The 23,951-nt window shown below is 41.8% G+C and overlaps 1 protein-coding gene across 5 annotated transcripts in view; it reads left to right on the top strand.

The window, feature by feature from the left end:
• The first annotated feature begins 282 nt into the window (after positions 1–282).
• The window catches only part of SLC6A12 (solute carrier family 6 member 12), a 37,277-nt gene continuing 13,608 nt past the window's right edge, over positions 283–23,951 (top strand). The window contains exons 1-8 of one of the 5 annotated variants that reach the window (XM_043966146.1): positions 283–306; positions 1,240–1,492; positions 7,565–7,699; positions 11,879–12,019; positions 13,125–13,212; positions 13,685–13,817; positions 19,679–19,813; positions 22,870–22,973. In XM_043966146.1, the coding sequence (XP_043822081.1) occupies positions 1,291–1,492; positions 7,565–7,699; positions 11,879–12,019; positions 13,125–13,212; positions 13,685–13,817; positions 19,679–19,813; positions 22,870–22,973 (938 nt within the window). In that variant the 5' untranslated portion in view covers positions 283–306; positions 1,240–1,290. Of the gene's footprint in view, positions 307–539; positions 692–808; positions 853–1,239; positions 1,493–7,564; positions 7,700–11,878; positions 12,020–13,124; positions 13,213–13,684; positions 13,818–19,678; positions 19,814–22,869; positions 22,974–23,951 lie in introns of those variants that run through there. The other 4 variants (XM_043966142.1, XM_043966143.1, XM_043966144.1 and 1 more) reach the window with 4 other exon arrangements.

Below are 23,951 nucleotides of genomic sequence, written 5' to 3'. Positions count from 1 at the left end.
CTTGCTGTGGGTAGATGATCCTGTCCTACAGGCCAGTCAACATTGTAGTGGGATACCCATCTGGGTGAAGACTTCTGCTCTACTGCTGACCTTTCTTCCCCTTCTCCAGCACAGTGGGGGGACCAGGGGAAGGAAGAGGGATGGGTGAAACAGAACCTGACATTTCTTCAAAAGTCCATCTTCCTTCTTCCTGAGATTCATCAGGACAAAACGAGTCTAATCCCATTTCCACAAGACAGTGGAATTCTTCAAGTGGAGGCTGGATGACCATTTGTCTGACATGCTGTAGAGGGGATTCCCACTCAGGTAGGGTTGGACTAGAGGACCCCTCAGATCCTTTTTAACTCCTCTATTCCCTGATCCTTCGATGGCTCCATCCTAACTCTTCGCCTCTCCCCTTCCCCCAAGCTTCTCCTCAGGCTTTATCTATGGGCTCCACCTTCTGTTCTCCCAATCAGATGCCCAGGCTCAGATGGCTCCCCTGTTTACCCTGTGAAAATCGTTAACCTTGGCATGGGAATGAGCACGCAGCTGGTGGGGGTGGAGGGGTGCAGTCACCTCTGTCATGCCTGCTCTTTGACCTCCCATCACCCACAGAATCATCTGCTCTTCTCCCCAACCAGGGACCTAGGTAAGGGCCCGATTAAGGCAGCTGAGCCCCAGATCTTCAAGAGAAGGCTAGTCCTGGCAGGTGGTGGCAGAAATCAGAGTCCCTGGTTGGGAATTGAGAGCCCTGCTTCCTAACCCTTACTCTGTCCTCAATATGCTGTGTGACTATGAGCAAGCTGCTCTTTGGACCTCAGCTTCTCCTGAGAAATGGGGACAATGCTGGCACCTGATTGATCCCCCAGGGTAGTGAGGGTCAAATGTGACAATAATTGCTAGATGGCTTGGGGGTCTGGGGACAAAAACCTCCTGAGATGGGAACAGAGCAAAGGCTGCTGGTGGGGAAGAGGTGGAGCAGAGGGCTTCACTTAAACTCAACAGATATTTATTGTAGAATCACAGAAGGTTTATGCTGGAAGGGAACTTAGAGATAATCTAATCCAAACCTCTCATCTTATGGATAAGGAAACTGAGGCCCTAGAGAAGGGAAATGACTTACTCAAGGTCACACAGTGAGTTGTAAGCAACTTCTTTGTGGAAATCACAATCCTAGGTGCTGGAGAAACAAAGACGAAATGACATAGATCCTGTTCTCAAGGAGTTTTAAAACTTATCTCTTCTCTCCCCTCCCAGGCTTTGTTGCTTCTTCCTCTCTCCTGTTTTCCTCAGCACTCTCCTTGTGCAATGGATGGGAAGGTGGTGATCCAGGAGGATGGTCCCCCAATGGTTTCCTGGGGCCCCGAAGGAGAGGAGGAAGAGGAGGAAAAGATCGGAGATCGTGGCCAGTGGACTAATAAGATGGAGTTTGTGCTGTCAGTGGCTGGAGAGATCATTGGCCTGGGCAATGTCTGGAGATTCCCATATCTCTGCTATAAAAACGGAGGTGGTGAGTTCACTTGGAGGTAGGCAGGGCGAGAGCAGGGAGTAGATGAGAAACGCTGCTTTGAAAACCTGGTGTTACCTCCTGCTCTGTCCTTCCCTCGCAGCTAAGTGACCCTCTGTACCTACCTTACTCTTTGGGTGCCTCTAGAAAAGTGAAAGTGGAGATACAGAGTAGGGTCAAAGATTAGGAGGTAGAGACAGTGGTGGGAGGTGACAGAAAATTTGAGGGTTGGATCAGAAAACCATACCCTAAAAGAACCCCAAAAGGAATACATACCTAACAGCAAACCATGCCCAAAAGCAATCCAAGAAGGATTACATACCTAACAAGAGGTGGTCCAGTTTTGTCTTGAAGACCTCTGGGTAGGGAGGGGCAACCTTTTCCAGACACCAGCTATTATACCCCCACAGAATCTTTAGGCTGAACATCTCCACTAAGACCAAATGAGAGTGGGGACAGAGGTTAAGGAGGTGGCAACAGAGGTCGAAGGGGATGGAGATCCTCTTGAATTAACAAGCTCATAAAACCCTATTGATTTAACACTGAGATGAACATTAGGGATCATCTGTATTCAGAATTAGAGGCCCTAAGTTCAAATCATCTCTCTGCTATTTACTTTTGTTGTTCAGTCATTTCAGTTGTGTATGGCTCTCTGTGACCCCATTTGGACTTTTCTTGACAGCTATACTGGAGTGGTTTGCCATTTCCTTGTCCAGCTCATTTCACAGATGAGAAAACTGAGGCAAACAGGGTTAAGTGACTTGTCCAGAGTCACACAGCTAGGAAGTGTTTGAGGTCAGATTTAAAAAAAAAAATACTATTTTATCTTCCCTGAATTAGATGTAAGAAAAATTTTCTTTTACTTTCTTAAAAATAAAAGTATTTTATTATTTTCCAGTTACATGTAGAAATAATTTTCAACATTTGTTTATATAAATTTCAAATTTCAAATTTTTCTCCCTCCCTCCCCTCCCTCCCCGCCTCCCCTAGACATCAGGCAATCTGACATAGGTCATATATACATGATACCATTAAACCTATTTCTTCATTAGTCATGTCATATGAGAAGGATCAGAGCACAAAGGAAAAACCTCAAATCAGAAAACCAATAGCATCAAAACCAAAAGAAATAGTATGGTCCAATCAGCATCTATATTCCACATTTCCTTTTTTTCCCCCTGTATTTGGAGAGCCTTTTCCATCATGAGTCCTTTGGAACATTCTTGTTCTGTTGGATTGGTGAGAAGAATCTAGTCTATCACAGTTGATCAACACATAATGTTGATGATACTGTGTATAATGTTCTTCTGGTTCTGCTCATCTCACTCATCATCAGTTCATGCAAGTCCTTCCAGGTTTCTCTGAACTCCACCTGCTCATCGTTTCTTACAGCACAATAGAATTCCATTACATTCATATACCACAACTTGTTCAGCCATTCCCCAATTGATGGACATCCCCTCAATTTCCAATTCCTTGCCACCACAAAAAAGGCAGCTATAAATGTTTTTGTACATGTGGGTCCTTTTCCCTTTTTTATGATCTCTTTGGGAAAAAGACCCAAGAGTGGCATTGCTGGGTCAAAGGGTATGCACAGCTTTATAGCCCTTTGGGCATAATTCCAAATTTGCTCTCCAGAATGGTTGGATCAGTTCACAGCTCCACCAACAATGCATTAGTGCTCCAATTTTTCCACAGCTTCTACATTTATTGTTTTCCATTTTTGTCATATTAGCCAATTTGATAGGTGTCAGGTGGTACCTTAGAGTTGTTTTAATTTGCATCTCTCCAATAGTGATTTAGAGCATTTTTTCATATGGCAATAGATAGCTTTGATTTCTTCATCAGAAAACTGCCTGTTCATATCCTTTGACTATTTCTCAATTGGGGAATGATTTGGAGTCTTATAAATTTGATTTAGATATATATTTTAGAAATGAGGCCTTTATCAGAAGTACTGGCCATAAAAATTGTTTCCCAGCTTTCTGCAGCCCTTCTAATTTTGGATTCATTGCTTCTGTTTGTACAAAATCTTTTAAATTTAATGTAATCAAAGTCATCCATTTTGCATTTCATAATAATATTCTCTATCTCTTGTTTGGTCATAAACTGCTCTCCTTTCCAAAGATGGTATCACCTCTTATGTCTATGGTATCACCTCTTATGTCTAAATCATGTACCCATATTTTAGTATAAGTTGTCAGATGTTGGTCAATGCCTAATTTCTGCCATACTATCTTCTAGTTTTCCCAGCAATTTTTGTCAAATACAGAATTCGTATCCCAGAAGTTGGGGTCTTTGGGTTTATCAAACAGTGCATTACTAATGTCATTTACTACTGTGTCTCCTCTTCCTAGACTGTTCCATTGATCCTCCACTCTATTTCTTAGCCAGTACCAGATAGTTTTGATGACTGCTGCTTTATAGTAGAGCTCCAGATTTGGTCCAGCTAACCCCCCTTCCTGTGCATTTTTTTCATTATTTCCCTTGATATTCTTGACCTTTTGTTTTTCCAGATGAATTTTGTTATTATTTTTTCTAGCTCTATAAAATAATTTTTAGGTAGTCTGATTGGTATGGCAAGGAATAAATACATTAATTTAGGTAGAATTGTCATTTTTATTATATTAGCTCTGCCTATCCATGAGCAATTGATATCTTTCCAATTATTTAGATCTGATTTGATTTGCGTGAAGTGTTTGGTAATTGTTGTAAGAACAATTTTCAACATTTGTTTTTAAAGCTGAGGTCAGATTTGAACTCAGGAAGTCTTCCTGACTCTAGGCCTGGCACTCTATCCACTGTGCCACCCAACTGCCCCTGTTACTTACTACCCATGTTCTATTAGGCAAATCACTTGACAGCCCTTGGTTTGTTCATCTGTTAGAAGAGGACTGGACTAGATAATGTCTTAGGTCCCTTTCAAGCTCTAAGCCTCCTGAGCTCACCTAGGACCCTCCCCTATAGAAAAGGTAAGGAAACAGACCCAGACAAAAGAAATGACTTGCTTAATGCTATATAGTAACCAGGGTCTCTCAACTCTTTCAGACTCCTGCACTATACCATAACTGCACCTATGTTTCACTTTTCTCAGGTTTCTTTTTTGGGGGGGTGGGGGGCGGGGTAGTAAGGGAAGAAGAATGGGGAAGAGGGAAAGGAAAAGGAAGAGAGAGCTTCTGGCTGTCCGGGGTGTCAGTGTTGTAGTGAAGAGTGTTTGATAGAAGAAATCAATCGGTGAGCCAATCGGCAAGGATTTATTAAGTGCTAGGCACCGTGTTGGGCACTGGGGATACAAGTACACAGTATGAAATAATCCCTTCCCATAAGGAGCTTATATTTGATTGGAGGAGATAGGTTCATATATAATAAGACTATGCCCTAAAAATAAAAAGTTAACAAATGTAAATGTATACATTGCGGGAGGAGGAAACACTTGATGGAAAGGATGACACCTGAGGGATGAGAGGGACCCTGAGACAGAGCCAAGGAAGGAGTGCATTCCAGGCATGTGGGGTAACCATTGCAAAGGCACAGAGATGGGAGATGGCATGCCTGAGGAATAGAGAGAAAGTCCATTTGACTGTGTCATAGAGCAGAGAAGAAAGATTAATGTCCACTGAGGCTGGAGAGATAGGTTGTGGCCAGATTGCCAAGGGCCTTAAAAGCCCGACAGAAATTTCTATTTTATCCTAGAGGCAATGAGAAGCTCCTGAAGATGGTTGAGTAGAGGAATCACATGCTCATATCTGTGCTTAAGGGAAAGGACTTTGGTAGCAGTGGTTTGGATAGACTGGAAAGTGCAGAGAGACTTAAGGCAGAGAAACCAATTAAGAGACAGTTGCAAGAGTCAGGAAGAGGTGATGAGAGAGCCTGGGGTTAGATGCGAAATATGGTAAGGGAAGAAAACAGCAAGATTCAGCAACTGATTGAATAAGTGGGGAGAGGGAGAATAAGAAATCCAGGAAAATACCTGGGTTATAAACATGAAAGATTAGAAAGATGGCAGTGCCTCTGACAGAATTTGGAAAGAGAGGAGAACTTGGCGGGGGCGGGGGGGGGGTGTCCCTGAGGATAATGAGTTAAGTTTGGGACCTAATGGGTTTAAGGTGTGTCTGGTTTGAAATGTTCCACAGACAATTGATGATGTGAGACTGGAGGTCAGGGAAAAGACTGGGGCTTGATATCACTTGTATAGTGATGATAATTAAATCCATGGTGGTTGATGAGGTTACCAATATGTGAAGGAAGAAGAGAAGAGGGCCTAGGACAGGCATTTACAGTGAGGAAGAGGGTTTTGTGTCTCAAGAGGAATCGTGATTTAATGGATATTCTCAGAAAGACCTGGGTTCAAACCCACTTCTGACATTTCCTCTGTGTGTCCCTGATAAACTCCCTAGTATTAATCTGCTGTGTAAGTCCTAGACAAGTTTTTGATTTACTGTGGTGGGAGAACTTCCCACTCTTGGGGTTGAAGTTCCTTAATCTAACTAGATCCATGTGTGTGTTCCAAGTTACTTTACCTTCAACAAACCATGCCTGAAAGCCCACTGTGGTCCATGCCCAAAGGCAACAGGGGCAGAGTGGGAACAAGCAGGGAGTGACAGTGTTGGCTATTCTACCAGAGGGAACTTGGTGGGTTGTTATGATTTGGGGGTGAGGTGGATGAGAAGTAAGAGGGGGTTAGGGAGAGAACAGAATTACAGTGCATAAGATGATGGGGAGGGGGGCAGCTAGGTGGCGCAGTGGATAGAGCACCGGCCCTGGATTCAGAAGGACCTGAGTTCAAATCCGGCCTCAGACCCTTGACACTTATTAGCTGTGTGACCCTAGGCGGGTCACTTAACCCCAATTGCCTCACCAAAAAAAAAAAAAAAGATGATGGGGAGGGAAAGGGAGAGGAAGAGGGGGTAAAATGTCACTCACTATGCTCCCTTCCCTTATACACTCCTGCCTACACAAAACCCTCTCCCAACTGGAGGGTGGCTCTCAACTTATGTTCCATAGTCTGTCCAAGGTTAGTTGGACAGCCATAGTTGTCTATCCTACCTCCAAATATCTGTGTAGGCAAATCTCTACAATTCAAACCCCACCCTAAATGCCCATCTCCAGAATCTCAGGTCCTTGCTGTTCTTTAAAAGTAGATTACCTTGCAGGGAATGAGACAACTGGTCAATTGCCTTGGGGTGGGGGAAGGGTGGGAGCGAAGATAAAGACCTTGGGCCTTGGGCCTTGCAAACCATCTTACCTCAAAATCATTTAAATTTCCTCAAATTTCCTCTGGTGGTTTTGTTAGCATTGTGCTGACGAAAGAATAATTCATCTTGTCTATACAGGAAACAAAAGCAGTGGTCTAAGGGGAGTTAGGACCTTGTATAAACCAATTCTGGTGCTCAGATGTGGGGGGGGGGGAGGTCCTGTTCTCAATCCATCTTACGTGTCTGTGACTTACACTGGCTGTCCATCCTTGAAATTTACTCCCTCCTTATGTTTAGTTAAGGCTCAACTCAAGTGTTATATCCACAGGAAGCCTTTCCCCATCTTCCCTCTCCCCCAGCTGCAAGGCAGTAGTCTCCCCGACAGATTGTCTTGGATCAATTTTGTAGACCCCTTTTTATAATTGCATCAGTAGATTGTAAGCTCCTTGAGGTCAGGGACTCTTACTTTTGTCTTTGTATCTCCACTGCCTGGCACACAGTAAGTGATTAATAAATGCTTGTCAATATATTGATTAATACTTGCCTGGAGTTTCTATAGGCCTAGCCTTAAGTCAATTGATTGATGGCTTGGGTCTATAGGCATGTACCAAATTCCATACCTGCTTGAAGTCCCATGATACTCCAGGATTATTTTCCAAATGCAGAAAGTCCTCTCCAAGGGGATCTCTGTCCAGATGATCAGTATGGGACAGGGTTGGTGGTATATGTGGAGGGGGAAGAGCAGAGGGGCAAGGGAATAACATGGGATGGTGGGAGAGTGTTCATATGCAAGAGAGGAAGAGATGGGGGAAGGAGAAAGGGTGAGAAAGAAAACTATAAAGGTGTTGCCTGAGCTCTGGGCTCTTTTCTCCTTCCACAGGTGCCTTCTTTATCCCTTACTCCATCTTCTTCTTCACCTGCGGCATCCCGGTTTTCTTCTTGGAGACAGCGCTGGGTCAGTATACCAGTCAGGGCAGCATTACAGCCTGGAAAAAGATCTGTCCCCTCTTTGAAGGTGAGTACCAGCCTTTCCTGCTCCCTCATTACCCTTCCTCTCCTCTCTTCTTTGGTCTGTCTTCTTTGCTCACTTTTCATAGGTGTTCCCACTCTCTTTGCTCCTCCTATCCCCCTGCGCACTGCCTCTGTACATGACAGGATGGATTTACTGTACACTTAGCTGTGGTCCCTCTCTTCTCACACTCGACCTAAATGTCTCCCTCAGGCCATGATGGGCCAATTAAAGAAGTCTGCAAGAAATCCGGCCATATTCCCTTCCTTATACTGTCTGGCTGAAGAGTGGGTGGACTTTCATTTTAAAAAACCAACAAATTATTGATATAATTTGTTTTTACATCAGTTGCATTTCCAAATATATCTCTTCTTTTTTGTAACAAAGAATAAAAAGAAAGGAGAAAGAATAATTCAGCAAAACAAACCAATGCATCCAAGAAGCCTGATTATATATATGTACATATATATGTTATACATTATATACATATAATGTATATAATATATACACATATAGGTACACAATCCATATATTCACATATGTGCATAAATGTATATATGTGTATACACACATCCATAATTCCCCATCTCTGAAAAGAAAGGAGAGATGCATTGTCTCCTTTCTTTTTGGGGGCCTTTATTCTTTCAGAGTGTAAAGGGGCTTTCTCCAGGTGGTACTTCTTGGGATCTATGCCACATTGTCTTGTGGGATATTCCAACCCTGCTCTCCCAGCCTTTACATACCCACTGTAGAGACAATGAGAGTTTGGATTAAGGGTATGTAAGATAGGCAGATGTACAGGGTGCAATATAAATCCCAACAGTATTTAGAGTTAGAAAGTAACTCTAGAGTATTTTTCTTTTTCTTTGTAATAAACATTTTTATTTATAGTTTTGGGTTCCATTTTTTAATCCCTCTTTCCCTCCCTCTCCTGCCCCTTCCCTGAGGTGGGAAACAATCAGATATGGGTTATACATGTACAATTATGTAAAACATTTCCATATTAGTCATTTTGTACAAGAAAACTTGAATAAAAGAAAAAATGAAAGAAAGTGAAAAATAGCATGCTTCAGTCTGTGTTCAGTCAATATCAGTTCTTTCCTTGGAGGTGGATAGTATGCTTCATCATTAGTCCTTTGGGATTGTCTTGAATCACTGTATTGCTGAGAATAGTTGTCATTCATAGTTCTTCATCAAACAATATTGCTGTCTCTGTGCACAATGTTCTCTTGGTTCCACTCCCTTCACTACACATCAGTTCATACAAGTCTTTCCAGGCCTTTCTGAAATCATCCTGCTTGTCATTTCTTATAGCACAATAATATTCCATCACCATCCTATACCACAGTTTGTTTAGCCATTCCCCAATGGATGGGCATTCCTTTGATTTGCAATTCTTAGCCACCACAAAAAGAGCTGCTAGAGTATTTTTCAAGTAGGCCTAGAGAGTTTTAGTGATCAGCCCAGGTTGCCTGGGTATTCAGTTGCAAAGCTCGACTTGGAGCCCAAATCTTCTTTCTCCCATAGCACACTGTCTCCATGACACACAAAATGGAACAAAGAGGCATTTTCATGACTTTTCATAAATGCAAATATCTTTAGTGGCAGAAAATTATATTCTCTATTGAATAAATGAAAAAGCATTTATGAAGGCCCACTGTGTGCAAAGCATTGGGGATAGAGCTAGAAATGTAAGACAGTCTCTGCTTTCAAGGAGCTCACATTCTAATGGGGAAGAAGACAACACAGGTGTTCCAAAAGTCTTAGTTCAGTTTTAAATGACAGGTCTTTCTGACTCTCAGCAACCTTAGGAGGTAGGTACTATTGTTATCCAGTTAACAGAGGAGGAAATTGAGGCAGACAGATGTTAAAAGGCTTGCCCAAGGTCATACAGCTAGGCCAGATTTGAACCCAGATCTTCTTAACTCCAGATCCAGCACCCCTAGCTGCTTCTAAAATGTCTATGGTCTTGTAGAAATTATAGAAGAGAGTGAGAAGAGAAGAAGAGGAACCACCATGTATAGAAGGCCTCTTTTTTCCTCAAGAAGTTCAGCTGAGAAAAAGAACAGAGATAAAGGACAAAAACTAGCTGGGATGGTAGGATCAAATAAAGACTTCTTAAGTAAGGAGGAAGGGCAGTTAGGTGGTACAGTGGATAGAATGCCAGCCCTGGAGTCAGGAGGGCCTGAGTTCAAATATGGACTCAGACATTTACTAGCTATGTGACCCTGGGCAAGTCACTTGACCCTGTTTGCCTCAGTTTCCTCACCTGTAAAATGAGCCATAGAAGGAAATGGCAAACCAATACCTTTGCCAAGAAAATCCCAAATGGGGTCACAGAGAATAAGATATGACTGAAATGACTCAACAACAACAAAAATTACTTGAGCATGTCTGTAAGCATCCGGGAAGGAAGGAACTAATAGGGAAAGATTGAAGACTAGAGAGGGAGAAGGGATGATATACTTTTTTGCTTCTCAAGTTACTCAAAGATACAGATGCACCTCCCATCCTCATCCCTCCACACAAACATCTTCAGTATCCCTGAAAAACTTAGTCTGTTCCTTTCCTCCCTCTCTCCTAATGAAGGGAGGAAAAACCCAAGTGAATACTTTCCTCTCAAGCGCTGTTTATGGGGTTGACATCCTGCCAAGGAGCACCAATGTCCATAGTGAGGGTGCAGAGGCACACACCCATGGATACACACAGAAGCTCAGTGCTTTGCTCACACCTATTTCCCTCCTCCACCCACTTCTGCTCTCTTTCCACATCTCTTTGTTTGGTCAGGTTCTGAATGCCTCAGGACAGGATGTTCCTCATGGTGAGCATGTGTCTGAGAGGATGAAAAGATGTTTGTCTATATGTGCATGTGTATACGTGTGTACTGAAAATCTTTTTTAGCCTGGGATACATTACCTTCCCCATGGACCCAGCCCTCTTTCCCCATGATCCCAATTTCCCTCACTTCTCTCTTATCCCACTTCACTTCACTTCACTTGAAGAATATCTTGGCTCAAAGCTCACCTGGACCCTCTGCATGTAAATGTTACTTCCATCTTGTCTTTAGCAACAGGCTGCAGCTTCACCAGAGGATCAGAGGTCCAGTTTAAAGCAAAATTCAAGAAAAGTCTTTTTTCTTGAAGTAGAGGGAATTCAGGTTAATTGGAAAAGATAGTCAGGGAATTGAAAATGAGATGACCTCTCAAGCACATGTTTACTCTTGCTATTGTGGAACACTGAACATTAAACAATCTCTGGAGTTGATGTTCGCTCCCGACACCAAAATTAAAGTTGTCAGGAAGCACATGCAGAGAGCTCTGAAACGTTTGGGTTTTCCAGATGAGTTATAGTCAGGAGAGCTGTCCAAGGTAAGGGAGTGGATCGCTATCTCGCCTACACTTGAGGCTTCTTCACCGTCCTCTATGAGAGCAATGATCTTTGCTTTATGCTTTGATGCTACTATGGAACCAAGGAAGCACTTTATATCCTAAAATTAAACATAGGTTGAAACAAATATAATTCTAATACTGACACGATCTACTTGTGTATTTGTTAATATTGTCATTTGGAGATTGTCAGCATGTGATAGTGGATAGAATGCTAGACTTGCATTCAGGAAGACTTGATTTTGAATTCTGCCTCCAACCCTTACTGCCTCTCTGAACCAAATTTTCTCATCTGTAAGACAGGTATACGATGAGTAATATCTACTTTCATAGAACTGTGAGACTCAAGGAGTTAATTTGGCAAAGCATTTTGTGAGGAGTTAATGTATGCAAAATACAATATACTTACAATTATTATAGTTATTTTTTTGTGTCCCTACAGACACCTGCAGTATGTAAAGTTATTTAGTTATTTGAGGATATGAGCCACGACAAGCTATGTGGTGTAATAGAAAGAACATTGGTTTTAAATTCAGGAGACCTAGGTTTGACACCATGGCACTCTCCCCCTAAGTTAATTCCCATTTCTGAGCCTCAGTTTCCTCTTCTTTTTAAAAAAATACAGATAATATTTTTGCATAAAGTGCTGGGTAAACTGTTATATAGAAATGGGAGTTGCTAATATTGCATCTATCTGGTTTTGACTGCCATACACAGAGGGGAGATGGTGTTTATGTATTTTCTGACCATGATGGGCATCTCTCTGTGGTGTTTACCCTCTCTTGCCTGATTCTGGCAGGTATTGGTGTTGCTTCTGTTGTCATTGAGGCCTTCCTGAATGTTTACTACATCATTATTCTTGCCTGGGCCTTCTTCTACCTGTTCAGCTCCTTCACTTCACAGCTGCCCTGGACGACTTGTAACAATTTCTGGAACACAGGTATGCCTTAGGCCACATTTGAGAAGGTTGTCTCCCTTGGGACTGGGCCTCTGGGTCACAAATGTAGCACTGTCTTAGGGAATCTAGGGTACCAGAGTTGGGTTCCTGTTAGTCATTTGAGACACCAGGAGAATGACATAGCACGGTAGAGAGGATATTAAACCTGGAGCCAGAAGAACTGTGTTCTGGTTCTGGTTCTGTCGACCTACTCCCTATTATTTGGTGTTACTGAGCCTCATTCCTATCATCTGTAAAATGTAGTTGGTGAGCCTTACCTTCCTCACCCAGTGTAGGAGGATCAAGTTTGCTGAGGTTTAAGAAGCTAAGGGAGTGGGGAGACACATTAGAAGACCAGACTAGAATTATGAATTATGTCAATGGGTTGGAGAAGTAAGTGGCCATCAAATCACAGTGTTGGAAGGGGGACCACAGAGGTCATCCTGTCCAAATTCTAACCGAACGAGAATCCCCTATATAACATCCCCAACAAGAGGTTATCCAACCGCTTCCTGTGGATCTTTGTCTCCTAAGGCCACCTATTCCGTCTTTGGATAGCTCTAATGGTTAGTTAAGGAGTTTGTTTATTCTACCTCCTTTTCTCCCTCCTCACCTCAACTAAGCCTAACTTGACCCATTGCTTCTAGCTCTGCCTTCTGGAGTCAGGCTGAATGAGTATAAACCATTTTCCACACAAAAGACCTTCAAATACTTAATGACAATAAGGAACCAAGAGGTTCACTAAGGATAGGCCCGAGGCAGATGACAGGAGAAGGAAAACAGACTCCTTAGACATAATCTAGGGAGCCAATGGCTAGATACTTTAGGAAACAGTGGGCTTGGTGGTTGGTCCTGGCCTGATTTCTGTTGGGGAATGATGTGACTGGGGGTTCAAAGGTGCTAGAGCAATAATGAGAGGCAGGAGGAAATATTTGCCCCATCTCATCCATAGCTAACAGAGAACTCTGACAAAAAAGATTTCTTCTCTCTGGGCCTCAGTTTTCCCTTCCAAAAAAATGGGGTTAGACTAGCTCATCTCTAAGATCTTTTCTAGGTTTGACTCTATAATCACACAATTATATCATTTAATAATTTTTGTCTTTTGCAGAACACTGTGTGGATTTTCTGAATTGTTCAGGCTCAAGTAGCCCAGAGGCATCTGAGAATAGCACCTCACCAGTCATCGAGTTCTGGGAGTAGGTAGTTGGGCCCTTCCCTTCTCATGTCAGGGAAATGAATCCAGATATCTGAGGCCTGGGAGAGGAAACAGGAAAAGGGGGGCAGGATTCTTGTGCCTTCTTCCTGACACATGTTTACACCCCTTTACCCCCTCCTCCTCTGCCCCATACACATTCACACACAATCCACTTCTTCCTCTCTAGGCCACACAGGCAATATGATATAATCAGAAGCACCAGATAAGAGTTTAAGAGACTTGGGTCTCTGATATTAACTCACTGGGTGACTTTGGGTGTGAATCACTAATTGGTGTTCTTATCCATCAAATGAGGTGACTGGATTGGAGGATGTCTTAGGTCCTTAATGGCCAGAATGGCTGTGGGAGGGTGGTAGACTACAAGAACTGTGGGGTCTGCCAAATCAGAGGTCAGGTAGCCAGAGTCCAGCGGGCACTCTTATCTCTCCCATTTTTTTTCTCATGACTGTTAGGAATCGGGTCCTGGGCATCAGCACAGGCATCCATGACATAGGGGCCTTGCGCTGGGAGCTGGCCTTGTGCCTCCTGCTTGCCTGGATCATATGCTATTTCTGCATCTGGAAGGGGATTAAGACGACAGGGAAGGTAAGAACCCTGTTCTCTGCTCCTTCCTCCCTGACACCGTTCACTCCCTCTCCTCACATCAGCAGGACATTAAAAAGGATCTCCTTTGGCAACTCTAGAATGTAAACGAGAGGGGAGATGCCCACAGAAAGTGAAGTCCTTCCCAGAGGTTTTCTTCATAGTTTAGACTAAACAAGGCACAGGATGAAGAAACAGCAGCACATTAACTCCTTATGCAAAATACAAATGGCAACAAGAAACTAGGACTTTTTTTTTCTTAAAAAAAGTATTTTATTATTTTCCAGTTACATGTAAGGATAGTTTTCAGCACAGGATTTTTAGTTCCAAATTGTTCTCCCACCCTCCTTTCCTTCCCTCCTCCCCGAGATGGAAAACAGTCTGATATAGGTTGTATATGTACAATCACATTAAACATATTTCTACATTAGTCGTCTTGTGAAGGAAGAATCAGAGCACAAGGGAAAAACCTCAAAAAAGGAAAAAAAAACAGTCCAAAAAGTAGAAACAGTATGGTTCAATCTGCATTCATAATTGACAGTTCTTTTTTCTGGACGTTGAGAACATTTTCTATCATGAGTTCTTTGAAATTGTTTTGGATTATTGCACTGCTGAGAAGAGCCATCTCTATCACCATTGTTCATCCCACTATGTTGCTGTTACTGTGTACAATGTTCTCCTGGTTCTGCTCAGTCAGCATCAGTTTATGTAAGTCCTTCCAGGAAGAAACTAGGACTTTTCACAAGCACCCTCCCCTATGTCTTTGTCTTTCTCCCCATCATAAGACAAAGAGTTGGGGGAGGAGTGAGAGTTACTTTAGGTCCTGGGTCTCCTTACTCCTATGGGCCTGGAGTTAGGAAGTCCTGAGTTCAAATTCAGCCTCAGACTCTTACTAGCTGTGTGACCTAGGGCAAGTCCATTAACCCGTTTACCTCAGTTTCTTTAACTGTAAAATGTAGATAATACTAGACCTACCTTTCAGGGTTGATGTGATGATCCAATGAAGTGGGAAAAACAGCTGCTCCCTCCCCCATACCTTCTGTGTTTCCAGAACCCTGAATTAGGGAGGGGGTGCACCCCCATGGGGGTGACAGACCACTAGGCAGCTTCCAGTGGCTCAGCCCACCAATGCTGCCTCCCTGCCAGCCCTGGAAAAGTACAGAAAGTGAAAATTCCCTCACAGCTCACTGGGCAAATGCCCGATCTGTGTCTGGGAAAGTCCCAGATTAATCAGGGGCATCTTGGGAGCAGCTGAGCTAGAAAGAGGGCTAATATTGGAGTTTAAAAAGCATGCATTGAAGAGTTTGGTAATGGAGATTCCCTCTGTCTCCCAACCCCCAGAATCCTGCCTTGGCAGCCACAGAATCCACTGAAATGTGTGAGAGGCACGGACAATCCCCTATCTCCCCAGCTGCTGTCCAGATGCCTTTAAGATATTTTAGCATGAATTTTACCTGCAGAGGATGGGTCTCCCTGGAGATGAGAGTAGTAGGGGAGTCATAATGTATCTGTGGTGATAGAGCGCTGGAATTAAGTCAGACGATCTAGGTTCAGATTCTGGGCTGACTTCTTGGGGCTAAGGGAGACTGAACAAGCTTGTCAGCACCTCAGCTTCATGAAAATTCAAGCTGGAAGGGACCTTAGAGAACATCTAGCCCAAGAGTACTTAACATTTTTTTTTGTATCATGGGCCCTGTGTCATAGATCTGACAGATGGTGCTTCTGATTATACCATACTGTCTGTGTGGTCCAGCATGGAGAGAGCAGATATTGGATGAATGTGTATGGGGCCGGGGGGGGGGGAGAGGTCTAAGCATGTGTCATGGATTCTTAGAATTAAAAAAAAATTCATATTCGAAGAAAACGTCAAACTTCAATTAGACATCAGTGAAAATAAAGATGTATTTTTCCCTGTCCAAGTTCATGGATGCTCTGTGGATCTCAGGTTAAGAATCCTTGATAGCCTGATTCCTTCCACTTACAGACACATGGAGGTGGTGGCTTGCATAAAGTCAGATAACAGTAACAATAACAATAAGGAGCATTTATCTGGTGCTTTAAGGTTCACAAAGCACTTTACAAATATTATCTCACTGGATTCTCCCAACACCCCTGGGAGGCGGGTGTTATTATTATCCCTGTTTCACAGATGATGAGACTAAAACAGACAGAGGTTAAATGAACTGTCCAATCAGTGAGGTTGCCTTTAAACTCAGATCCTCTTGTCTCCAGGTCCATCATTTTATCCACTTATACCATCTAGCTGCAGAGTTAGGCTTGAAACCAAGATTTTCTCATGTGTAAAGTAAAAGGGGCACTCATTGGCATAGTGGATAGAACATGGGGCCTGGAGGCAGGAAGACTCATCTTTCTGAGTCCAAATTTAGCCTCAGACACTTACTGGCTGTGTGACCCTGGGCAAGTCACTTAACCCTGTTTGCTTCGGTTTCCTCATCTGCAAAATGAGCTGGAGAAGGAAATGGCAAACCACTCCAGCATCTTTGCCAAGAAAACCTGAAATGGGGTCATGAAGAGTCTGACATGACTGAAGAACAACTGAACAGCAGCAGCAAACTGAAAGGGCTGGACAATGTAATTTCTCAGGTCTCATCCAGCTCTTATACTGTGATTACTTTTTCAACATTCCATTGAGTATGAGATCTGTGATCTCATCAGTGTGAACATTCCCTCGACTTGTTCAGTTATTTTTCAGTCATGTCCAATTCTTTCCAATTAAGGAAACATGGTACAGTAGAAAGAGCTTTGGCTTTAGAGTCATAGGACCTGGGTTCAAATCTTACCTCTGATATTTACTATTACCAATCATAGCTAGCATATATACAGCGCCTATTATGTGTCAAGCATTGTGCTAAGCACTTTATAAGCATTATATCATTAGATTCTCATAAGAACTATTTGAGACAGGTACTATTATCCTCATTTTAGAGTCAAAGAAACCGAGGCAAACAAGTTAATTGACTTGCCCTAGGTCATACACTTAGTAAGAATCAGAAGCTGGATTTGAACTCAGGATTCCCCAATTCTAAACCCAGTACTTTATCCACTGTGCTTCCTAGCTGTGGGATCATGGGCAGATCATGTGAGCTCCTGGGCTTCCGTTTCCTCCTCTGTAAAATAAGGGTTTGGACTAAATGTCATCTAAGGTCCCTTCTGGCTTTGTTATCTCTGACTCTGTGATGAAATGAAATAGAAATGAATATGTAAAAATTAGCATGAAATTAGAATAAAGAATAATGATGAGAAAATGAATCTAACTCCAGAAATTTCAGCTTGATCTATTCCAAGAAGCCATCAGGGGACAGTTAGGTGGCGCAGTGGATAGAGCACCGGCCCTGGGGTCAGGAGGACCTGAGTTCAAATCTGGCCTCAGACACTTAACACTTACTAGCTGTGTTACCCTGGGCAAGTCACTTAACCCCAATTGCCTCACTAAAAAAAAAAAAAAAGAAGAAGCCATCAATGCTAGAAGTACAAAATGAAAGAAACACAAATATACTGACCTTGATTATCAACACTCCCAGCAAAAGATTGATAAGGATAAGAAGGAGACAGAAAGAGTCTGGACACTTGATGGCTCCCCACCCCTGTCCCCAGGTTCCAAGCAGAGGGAGCCATGGCAAACAAAGCCAACACCAACGTAGAATAAAAATTCATGTGTGTATGTTTAAGTTGATTGTAATGTATAATTTATATCAGATTGCTTGCTGGCTTTGGGAGGAGTGAAGGAAGGGAGGGAGAAAAATTTAGAACTCAAAATCTTACAAAAATGGATGTTGAAAATGTTTACATGTAGTTGGAAAAAATAAAATAAAAATACTATTTTAAAAAACAACAACAAAAAACAACCAAAAGAATTCATTTGTGAAAATCTACAGAGGACAATAGTGGAAGATTATAAGCATGATTGCCTTGTAAAATATTAAAAAAGCACTAAGGATGAAATGAGTTCATAGAAGCCTTGACATGAGACCTAAATGAGCCACATCTTTCTAAGAGCATTCACAGATGAAGTTGGCAGGAGGACCACAAATGGACAGAGGATGGGCCAGATTTGTCTCTGTTTCCATGATGATTCATTTAAGCATTCACAGGACTGTAACTAGCACCCAGGCCAAACTTCACAAAATTTTCTTCTCCCATACAGGCATATGAAATATGCCTTTAAAAAACAAAATTTATTATTTTTTTAACATTCATTGAAAACTGGGGCAGCTAGATGGCACAATGGATAGAGCGCCGGCCCTGGATTCAGGAGTACCTGAGTTCAAATCCGGCCTCGGACACTTAACACTTGCTAGCTGTGTGACCTTGGGCAAGTCACTTAACCCCAATTGCCTCACTAAAAAAAACGAAAAACAAAAAACAAAAACATTCATTGAAAACTTTTTTGAGTTCTGTAGAAATGTGCCTTTAAATTCCCTTTTTAAGGCAAATTGAGAGGCCCTGGGATACTGTGAGTCCATTACTAGGGAGGCCTCTGCCAGGGGTAGGGAGGCAGGAACAGGGTGGTGCTAAATTGCAGGATATGGGGAGGAGGAAGAGATCCATGGGGCAGCTTCTTATTTTGCTGAATTTTTGCTCAATCTGCTGAATTATTCTTGCTAACTTAGGTGCTAAATTCCATTGTTCTTATGCTGCTGAAGAAGTACCATCACTATGTGTTATCAGTGAACCATTCTCTAAAAGGGACAAAGCCCCATTTGCCCCATCTTAGTTATCATGGACCATCAACCACGTGGTTATGGCCATACAGTAATAACAACTCACACTTCTACAGTATTCTGTGGTTTGCCGAGGATATAACCTGTTGTGAGATAGTGCAAGCATTATTTCTAATTTACAGATGAGAAAACTGAGGCCCAGTGAGAAGTGATATATCTAAGGTCACACCACTAAGTGATAGAGCTAAAACTTAAATCCAGCTCTCCCGAATCTAAGTCCAGTGCTCCTTTTAGCACTTTAGGCAAGGGTGTGTTTGCTTAGTGTTTAACAACTGGCTTTCCAGGGGAGGAAAGTGCTTATGATATGCATTTGAGTTTAATTTACCTTAATGTTTTCTCCATCACTTTCTTAAATTTAGACAATCAACAAAATGATCATTTGTAGTGTTTGCCAATTTCTTCCCCCCAATATATTTAATTTCATTAAATATTTCTCAATTACATGTAAACAAAATTTTTAAACATTCGTTTTTCAAAAAATTTTGAGTTCCAAATTCTCTTCCTCTCTCCCCCACTTAAGAATGCAAGTAATTTGATATGGGTTATGCATGTGCAGTTATGCAAAACATATTTTCATATTACTTGTGTTGCAAAAGAAAACACAGATTTTTAAAAAAACAAGAAAAATAAAAAAAGTAAAAAGTATACTTGAATTTGCATTTAGACTCCATCACTTCTTTTTCTGGAGGTAGATAGCATTTTTCATAAGTTCTTAGGAATTGTCTTGGATCATTGTATTGATTACAATAGCTAAGTCATTCACAGTTGGTTATCATACAATATTGTTGTCACCATGTACAATGTTCTGATTCTGCTCACTTCACTTTGCATCAGTTCATTATTATAGCACAATAGCATTCTATCACAATCATATTCCACAACTTGTTCCCTGGCTGATGGGTATCCCACAAAAGAACTGCTATAAGTATTTTTGTGTTTGCCAATTTCTGAGGCTCATAACAAAAATTTAATAATCAGCTACCTTGTGTTAGTTTGGGCTGGCTCCAGCATACTCCTGACCTTCAGTGAACAAAATGGCCCCAGAAAAGACAAGACCAGCTCTAGAATTCCATGAACCTGCGACCCAGATCAGTGAATGATCATTTCCTCCTTCCTCTCCAGGTGGTTTATTTCACAGCTACATTCCCCTACCTGATGCTGATCATTTTGCTGGTTCGAGGGGTCACCCTTCCTGGGGCCTATGAAGGGATCATGTATTACCTAAAACCAGACTTGTTTCGCCTCAAGGACCCCCAGGTGGGTATCGTGCTGAGTACAACTGCCCTACCATCCTTCCCCATATCATTCATTGGCCTTGGAGCTGGGGGTAGAAATTCTAACATTCTCTGTAATCTCAATTAGTCCCGGCAATTTGGACATTTTGATGACCAGGAGAGTGAGAAGCATCAGCCAAAGTATAATTAAAATTATAATAGGAGGAATTTAGGCAACATCAATGGAAAGAAGCAAAGACATAAGGGAGACATGATGATTGCCTTCATATGTTTGAAGGGTGGTCACACACTGGAAGAGGGAATTAAAATTGTTTCACTTGGTCCCAAAGGGCAGAACTAGAAATGATGAATGGGAGATATAGGGAAGCAAGTTTCTGTGCAACTGAAGAAAAGCTTTATAACAATGAATGCTCTTTAAAAACAAAATGGGCTGTACTAGGAGTAAGTGAGTTACCTAACACTGAGACAGGTAGATGGGACAGTGAGTACTGGGGCTGAAGTCAAGGAGATCTGAGTTCAAATCCAGCCTCAGACACTGTATGATCCTGTGAAAGTCACTTCACCTCTGTTTTCCTCAGTTTCCTCAATTATAAAATGGGGCTAATAGCAGCACCTACTTTGCAGGGTTGTTGTGAGGATTAAATGAAATTAATATTTGTAAAGAGTTGGCACAGTGCCTGGAATGTAATAAGTGCTTTGTAAATGCCTATTGCTTTCTTCTTCCCCCATCCTCCATCTCTTCGGGCCTTCAAGCAGTTACTATATCCCAGATCTGGTAGGAGATGAACTAGATGACCTTTGGAGCCCCTTCCAATACTAAGATTCTAATTCTAGATTTCTGTGAAATGCTAAAATGAGGCTATGCTATGCCTTTTCTGCAGCTCTTTAAGAGAAAAATCACAGGACCTTTCCTTGTTTGCATTGTCCTGTCCTAAAAGTCCTAACATGCAAGGGAATGGTCTGCATGATCTCAGAAGGACCTATCTAGCCCCTCATATTAAAGCAGTCCATAAGGATTTATAAGTAAATCTCCTGGCAGTATCTCCAAGCTGATTGCCGCAAGGCTTGTCTTCCTCTTCACCACAGTCTGCTTTCTGCAGTAAGCAGAGTTGGGATTCCCAAACTGGGGAAGGGAAGGAAGCACATTCTGCATGGTAGCCCCTCCCTTGCTTCAAGGTTCAATGATTCCTCCTCCCTTGGCTCAAGGACTTGGGATCTCAGGGCTAGAAGGGGCCTTAGAGAGCATTTGGTATATTGGGGATGGAAAAATGGATGCTCAGTTAAGTTGTTTACTCATCTTGCAGCAAGTTAGTGACAAAATCAGGGTTCGAACCCAGGTTTTCTGACTAGAAGTTCGGTGTTCTTTCTTTTATACCATGCACTTCCATCTACCTTCCCTCTCTATCCTTTCCTTCCACCCCCCCGCCACCTCACTTTTCTAGAAGTCTCAAAGCTTCAAAACAGGAAAGTACTCCCTCACCAAAAAGTCAGGGCATCTATACTTAAGGAACATCTGAGCTAAGGAGCCATAGGCTGTGAGGTGGGTGACGATGTCCTTACCATGCATCTTTTTTCTTAGCTATATATGCTGTGGGATGGGCCTGTTTTTGTTGGTTTAAACCACAAAACCCAAGGTTATTTGTAGCATGGGATGATGTCCATTGGAAATGGAAGGCTGACTGTGGCCGAAAGAGTAAAAATGATTGGCTCTATTTAGAAGCTTGTCTATAATTACGTTTCTGTCTGGGGACTGCAAAACAGATACAACCTCTGATGGAGAATTAGAAGAAATAGCCATTGAAAACTGAAGTCTATTTGAGTATAATAGAACCATTTTGTTAAACTTGGTCGGGATAACTAGTTTCAGTTTCATTATTGATACAATATACAAGAGTCTACTGAGATTTGCTTAGTATATTTAGAGATGGCTTCATCTCCAAAGGAATTTTTATTTGAGAGGCAGTGGTATAGTAGAAAGAGCACTGAATCTGGAGTCAGAAGAAGTGAATTTTACTACTGGTATGACCTCAAGCAAATAATTTCTCCTCTGTAAAATAAAACCCATCTTTCCAGGATGATCACACATATACTCATGGCTATACTCTAACCAAATTGGCTTCCTTGATGTTGCCTGTCCAAAACAGTCCATCTCTCACCTTTGGACAGGTTGTCCCTCATGCTTAGAATGCTCTCTCTATTCATTTCCATCTTTTGGAATCTCTAGCTTCCTTCAAGGTTCATCTCAAGCATCATTTCCTTCAAAAGACCTTATTCCTCCAGTTGGTAATGCTCCTCCCCATCACTATGTGGCATATATGTGCATATGTATATGTATATATGCATATATAATATGCTATAGTATAGTGTAGTAAAGTTTAGTATAGTATACTAACTTAAACTATACTATACCATATCATATCATATCTACTATCCTATCCTATACATACATATATGTATATATATGTGGTATACATACCTATATATGTATATACACATATATTCTATACTTATCTGTGATTAAGTTGTATTTCTTAGTAGAATGTAAGTTTCTTGAGGACAGTCACTGTCTCATTTCTGAATTTGTATACCCAGTGTATATATAGTAATGCTTAATAAATGCTTGTTGATTGATTGAAGAGGTTAGACAAGATCCCTTTGAGTTTTAAATATTATAGTCTTGTGATTCTTCTGATATGCCAGGCACAGGGAAAGAGGGGTGTCAGCTCTTGCTGACATTGGGCAGAACTGGCATCCAGCAGACTAAAAAAAGCAGCCAGGGAGAGGTCATGACAGTAGCAACTATCCCAGCTGCTCCTGCAAACATTATTTTGCGTAATAGCCATAGCATGCAAGTTGTAGGTGAACATCCATTATCCTAAGAAGTCATGGTTCCTTCATTTTAAGTTCAGGAAAGAAAACTGCTCTAAAGATTATCTAGCACCTCAGAAGTTGAGCTGAGACTGGAAACCAGATTCCTGATGATGCTTAATCATTGATGTCTTTGGTCTTTCCCCTTAGTGTAGCTCTGGGCTCTTACCTCTCTCCTCATTGATCACATACGTCTTGGATTGATTGCAGGTGTGGATGGATGCAGGCACTCAGATCTTCTTCTCCTTCGCCATCTGTCAAGGTTGCCTCACAGCCTTGGGCAGCTACAACAAGTACCACAACAACTGTTACAAGTAGGAACCTATCTACCCTTTGGCCTTCTTAGCTGTTCCTCCAAGTTCTTGGATCCCAAGATTAAACAAGAGGAAATTGACTTGAGCTGAAGTGGATGGTATTTTAGGTTAGGAGCAAGAAATAGCTGATTATGTGAGCTATTGAATCTCATAAGAGCTGAGTGAAGGAGTGAAAGAGGAGGGAGTATCTATTTCTCTGTAGTAGAGGAGAGAAGATTTTTAACCATAAGTTTCACTTAGAGATTTTTATGTCTAAAATAGATTCCAAGAATTGGCTTCTGCATCCCATTTCAGTTTACAAAACCCAGGATATGACAATATGACATAGAGTGTTAAGGTTTCCAGTGGTAAAAAAAGCCAAAGTCAGCTTGAAAGTTTTTTGCTGGTTTCTACTCAAGTAGGAATTCTTAGGCAATTATCCCAACCTCACTTTACTAGGATTTCACTTCTTTTCTCACCTCTGAGGGATTAGTTGAAGCTGGGAGTCTTTGAAATGATCTAAAGAGATCCTATTCTGTCAATGGAATCTATGACTCTAAGAGTTTATTTGTCAACAAATCATCCACCCAAGTAAAAGATGGAAAAAGCATGGCTAGACATTAGTTCACATGAAAAAAATCTCGCGGGTTTTGGTGGACCATAGGTTTAACAAGAATAGATAATATTGACTTGGTGGCCAGAAAGACAATGAGATCTTAGACTGCATTAAGACAGATATAATAAATGAATTGATAGTTCCTTTTTAATCTGCTTTGGTCAGATCATATCTGTTGTGCTCTGTTCTATATTGAATGTCACATTTTAGAAAGGACATTGGCAGATATTGTGGATCCCAAGGAGAGCAATCAGTATGGTGAATGGACCCTAGACCATGTCATATGTATAACTTGGAATGTTTAGCCTAGAGAAGAGAAAAATTAAGGAGGACATGATAGTAGAGAAGACATGAGTGGTTTCATGATGTAATGAAAGAATACT

This window comes from Dromiciops gliroides, chromosome 5, assembly GCF_019393635.1.
Source record: "Dromiciops gliroides isolate mDroGli1 chromosome 5, mDroGli1.pri, whole genome shotgun sequence".
Classification (NCBI taxonomy): Eukaryota; Metazoa; Chordata; class Mammalia; order Microbiotheria; family Microbiotheriidae; genus Dromiciops; species Dromiciops gliroides.
This window is presented reverse-complemented; position numbering and strand designations above follow the sequence as displayed.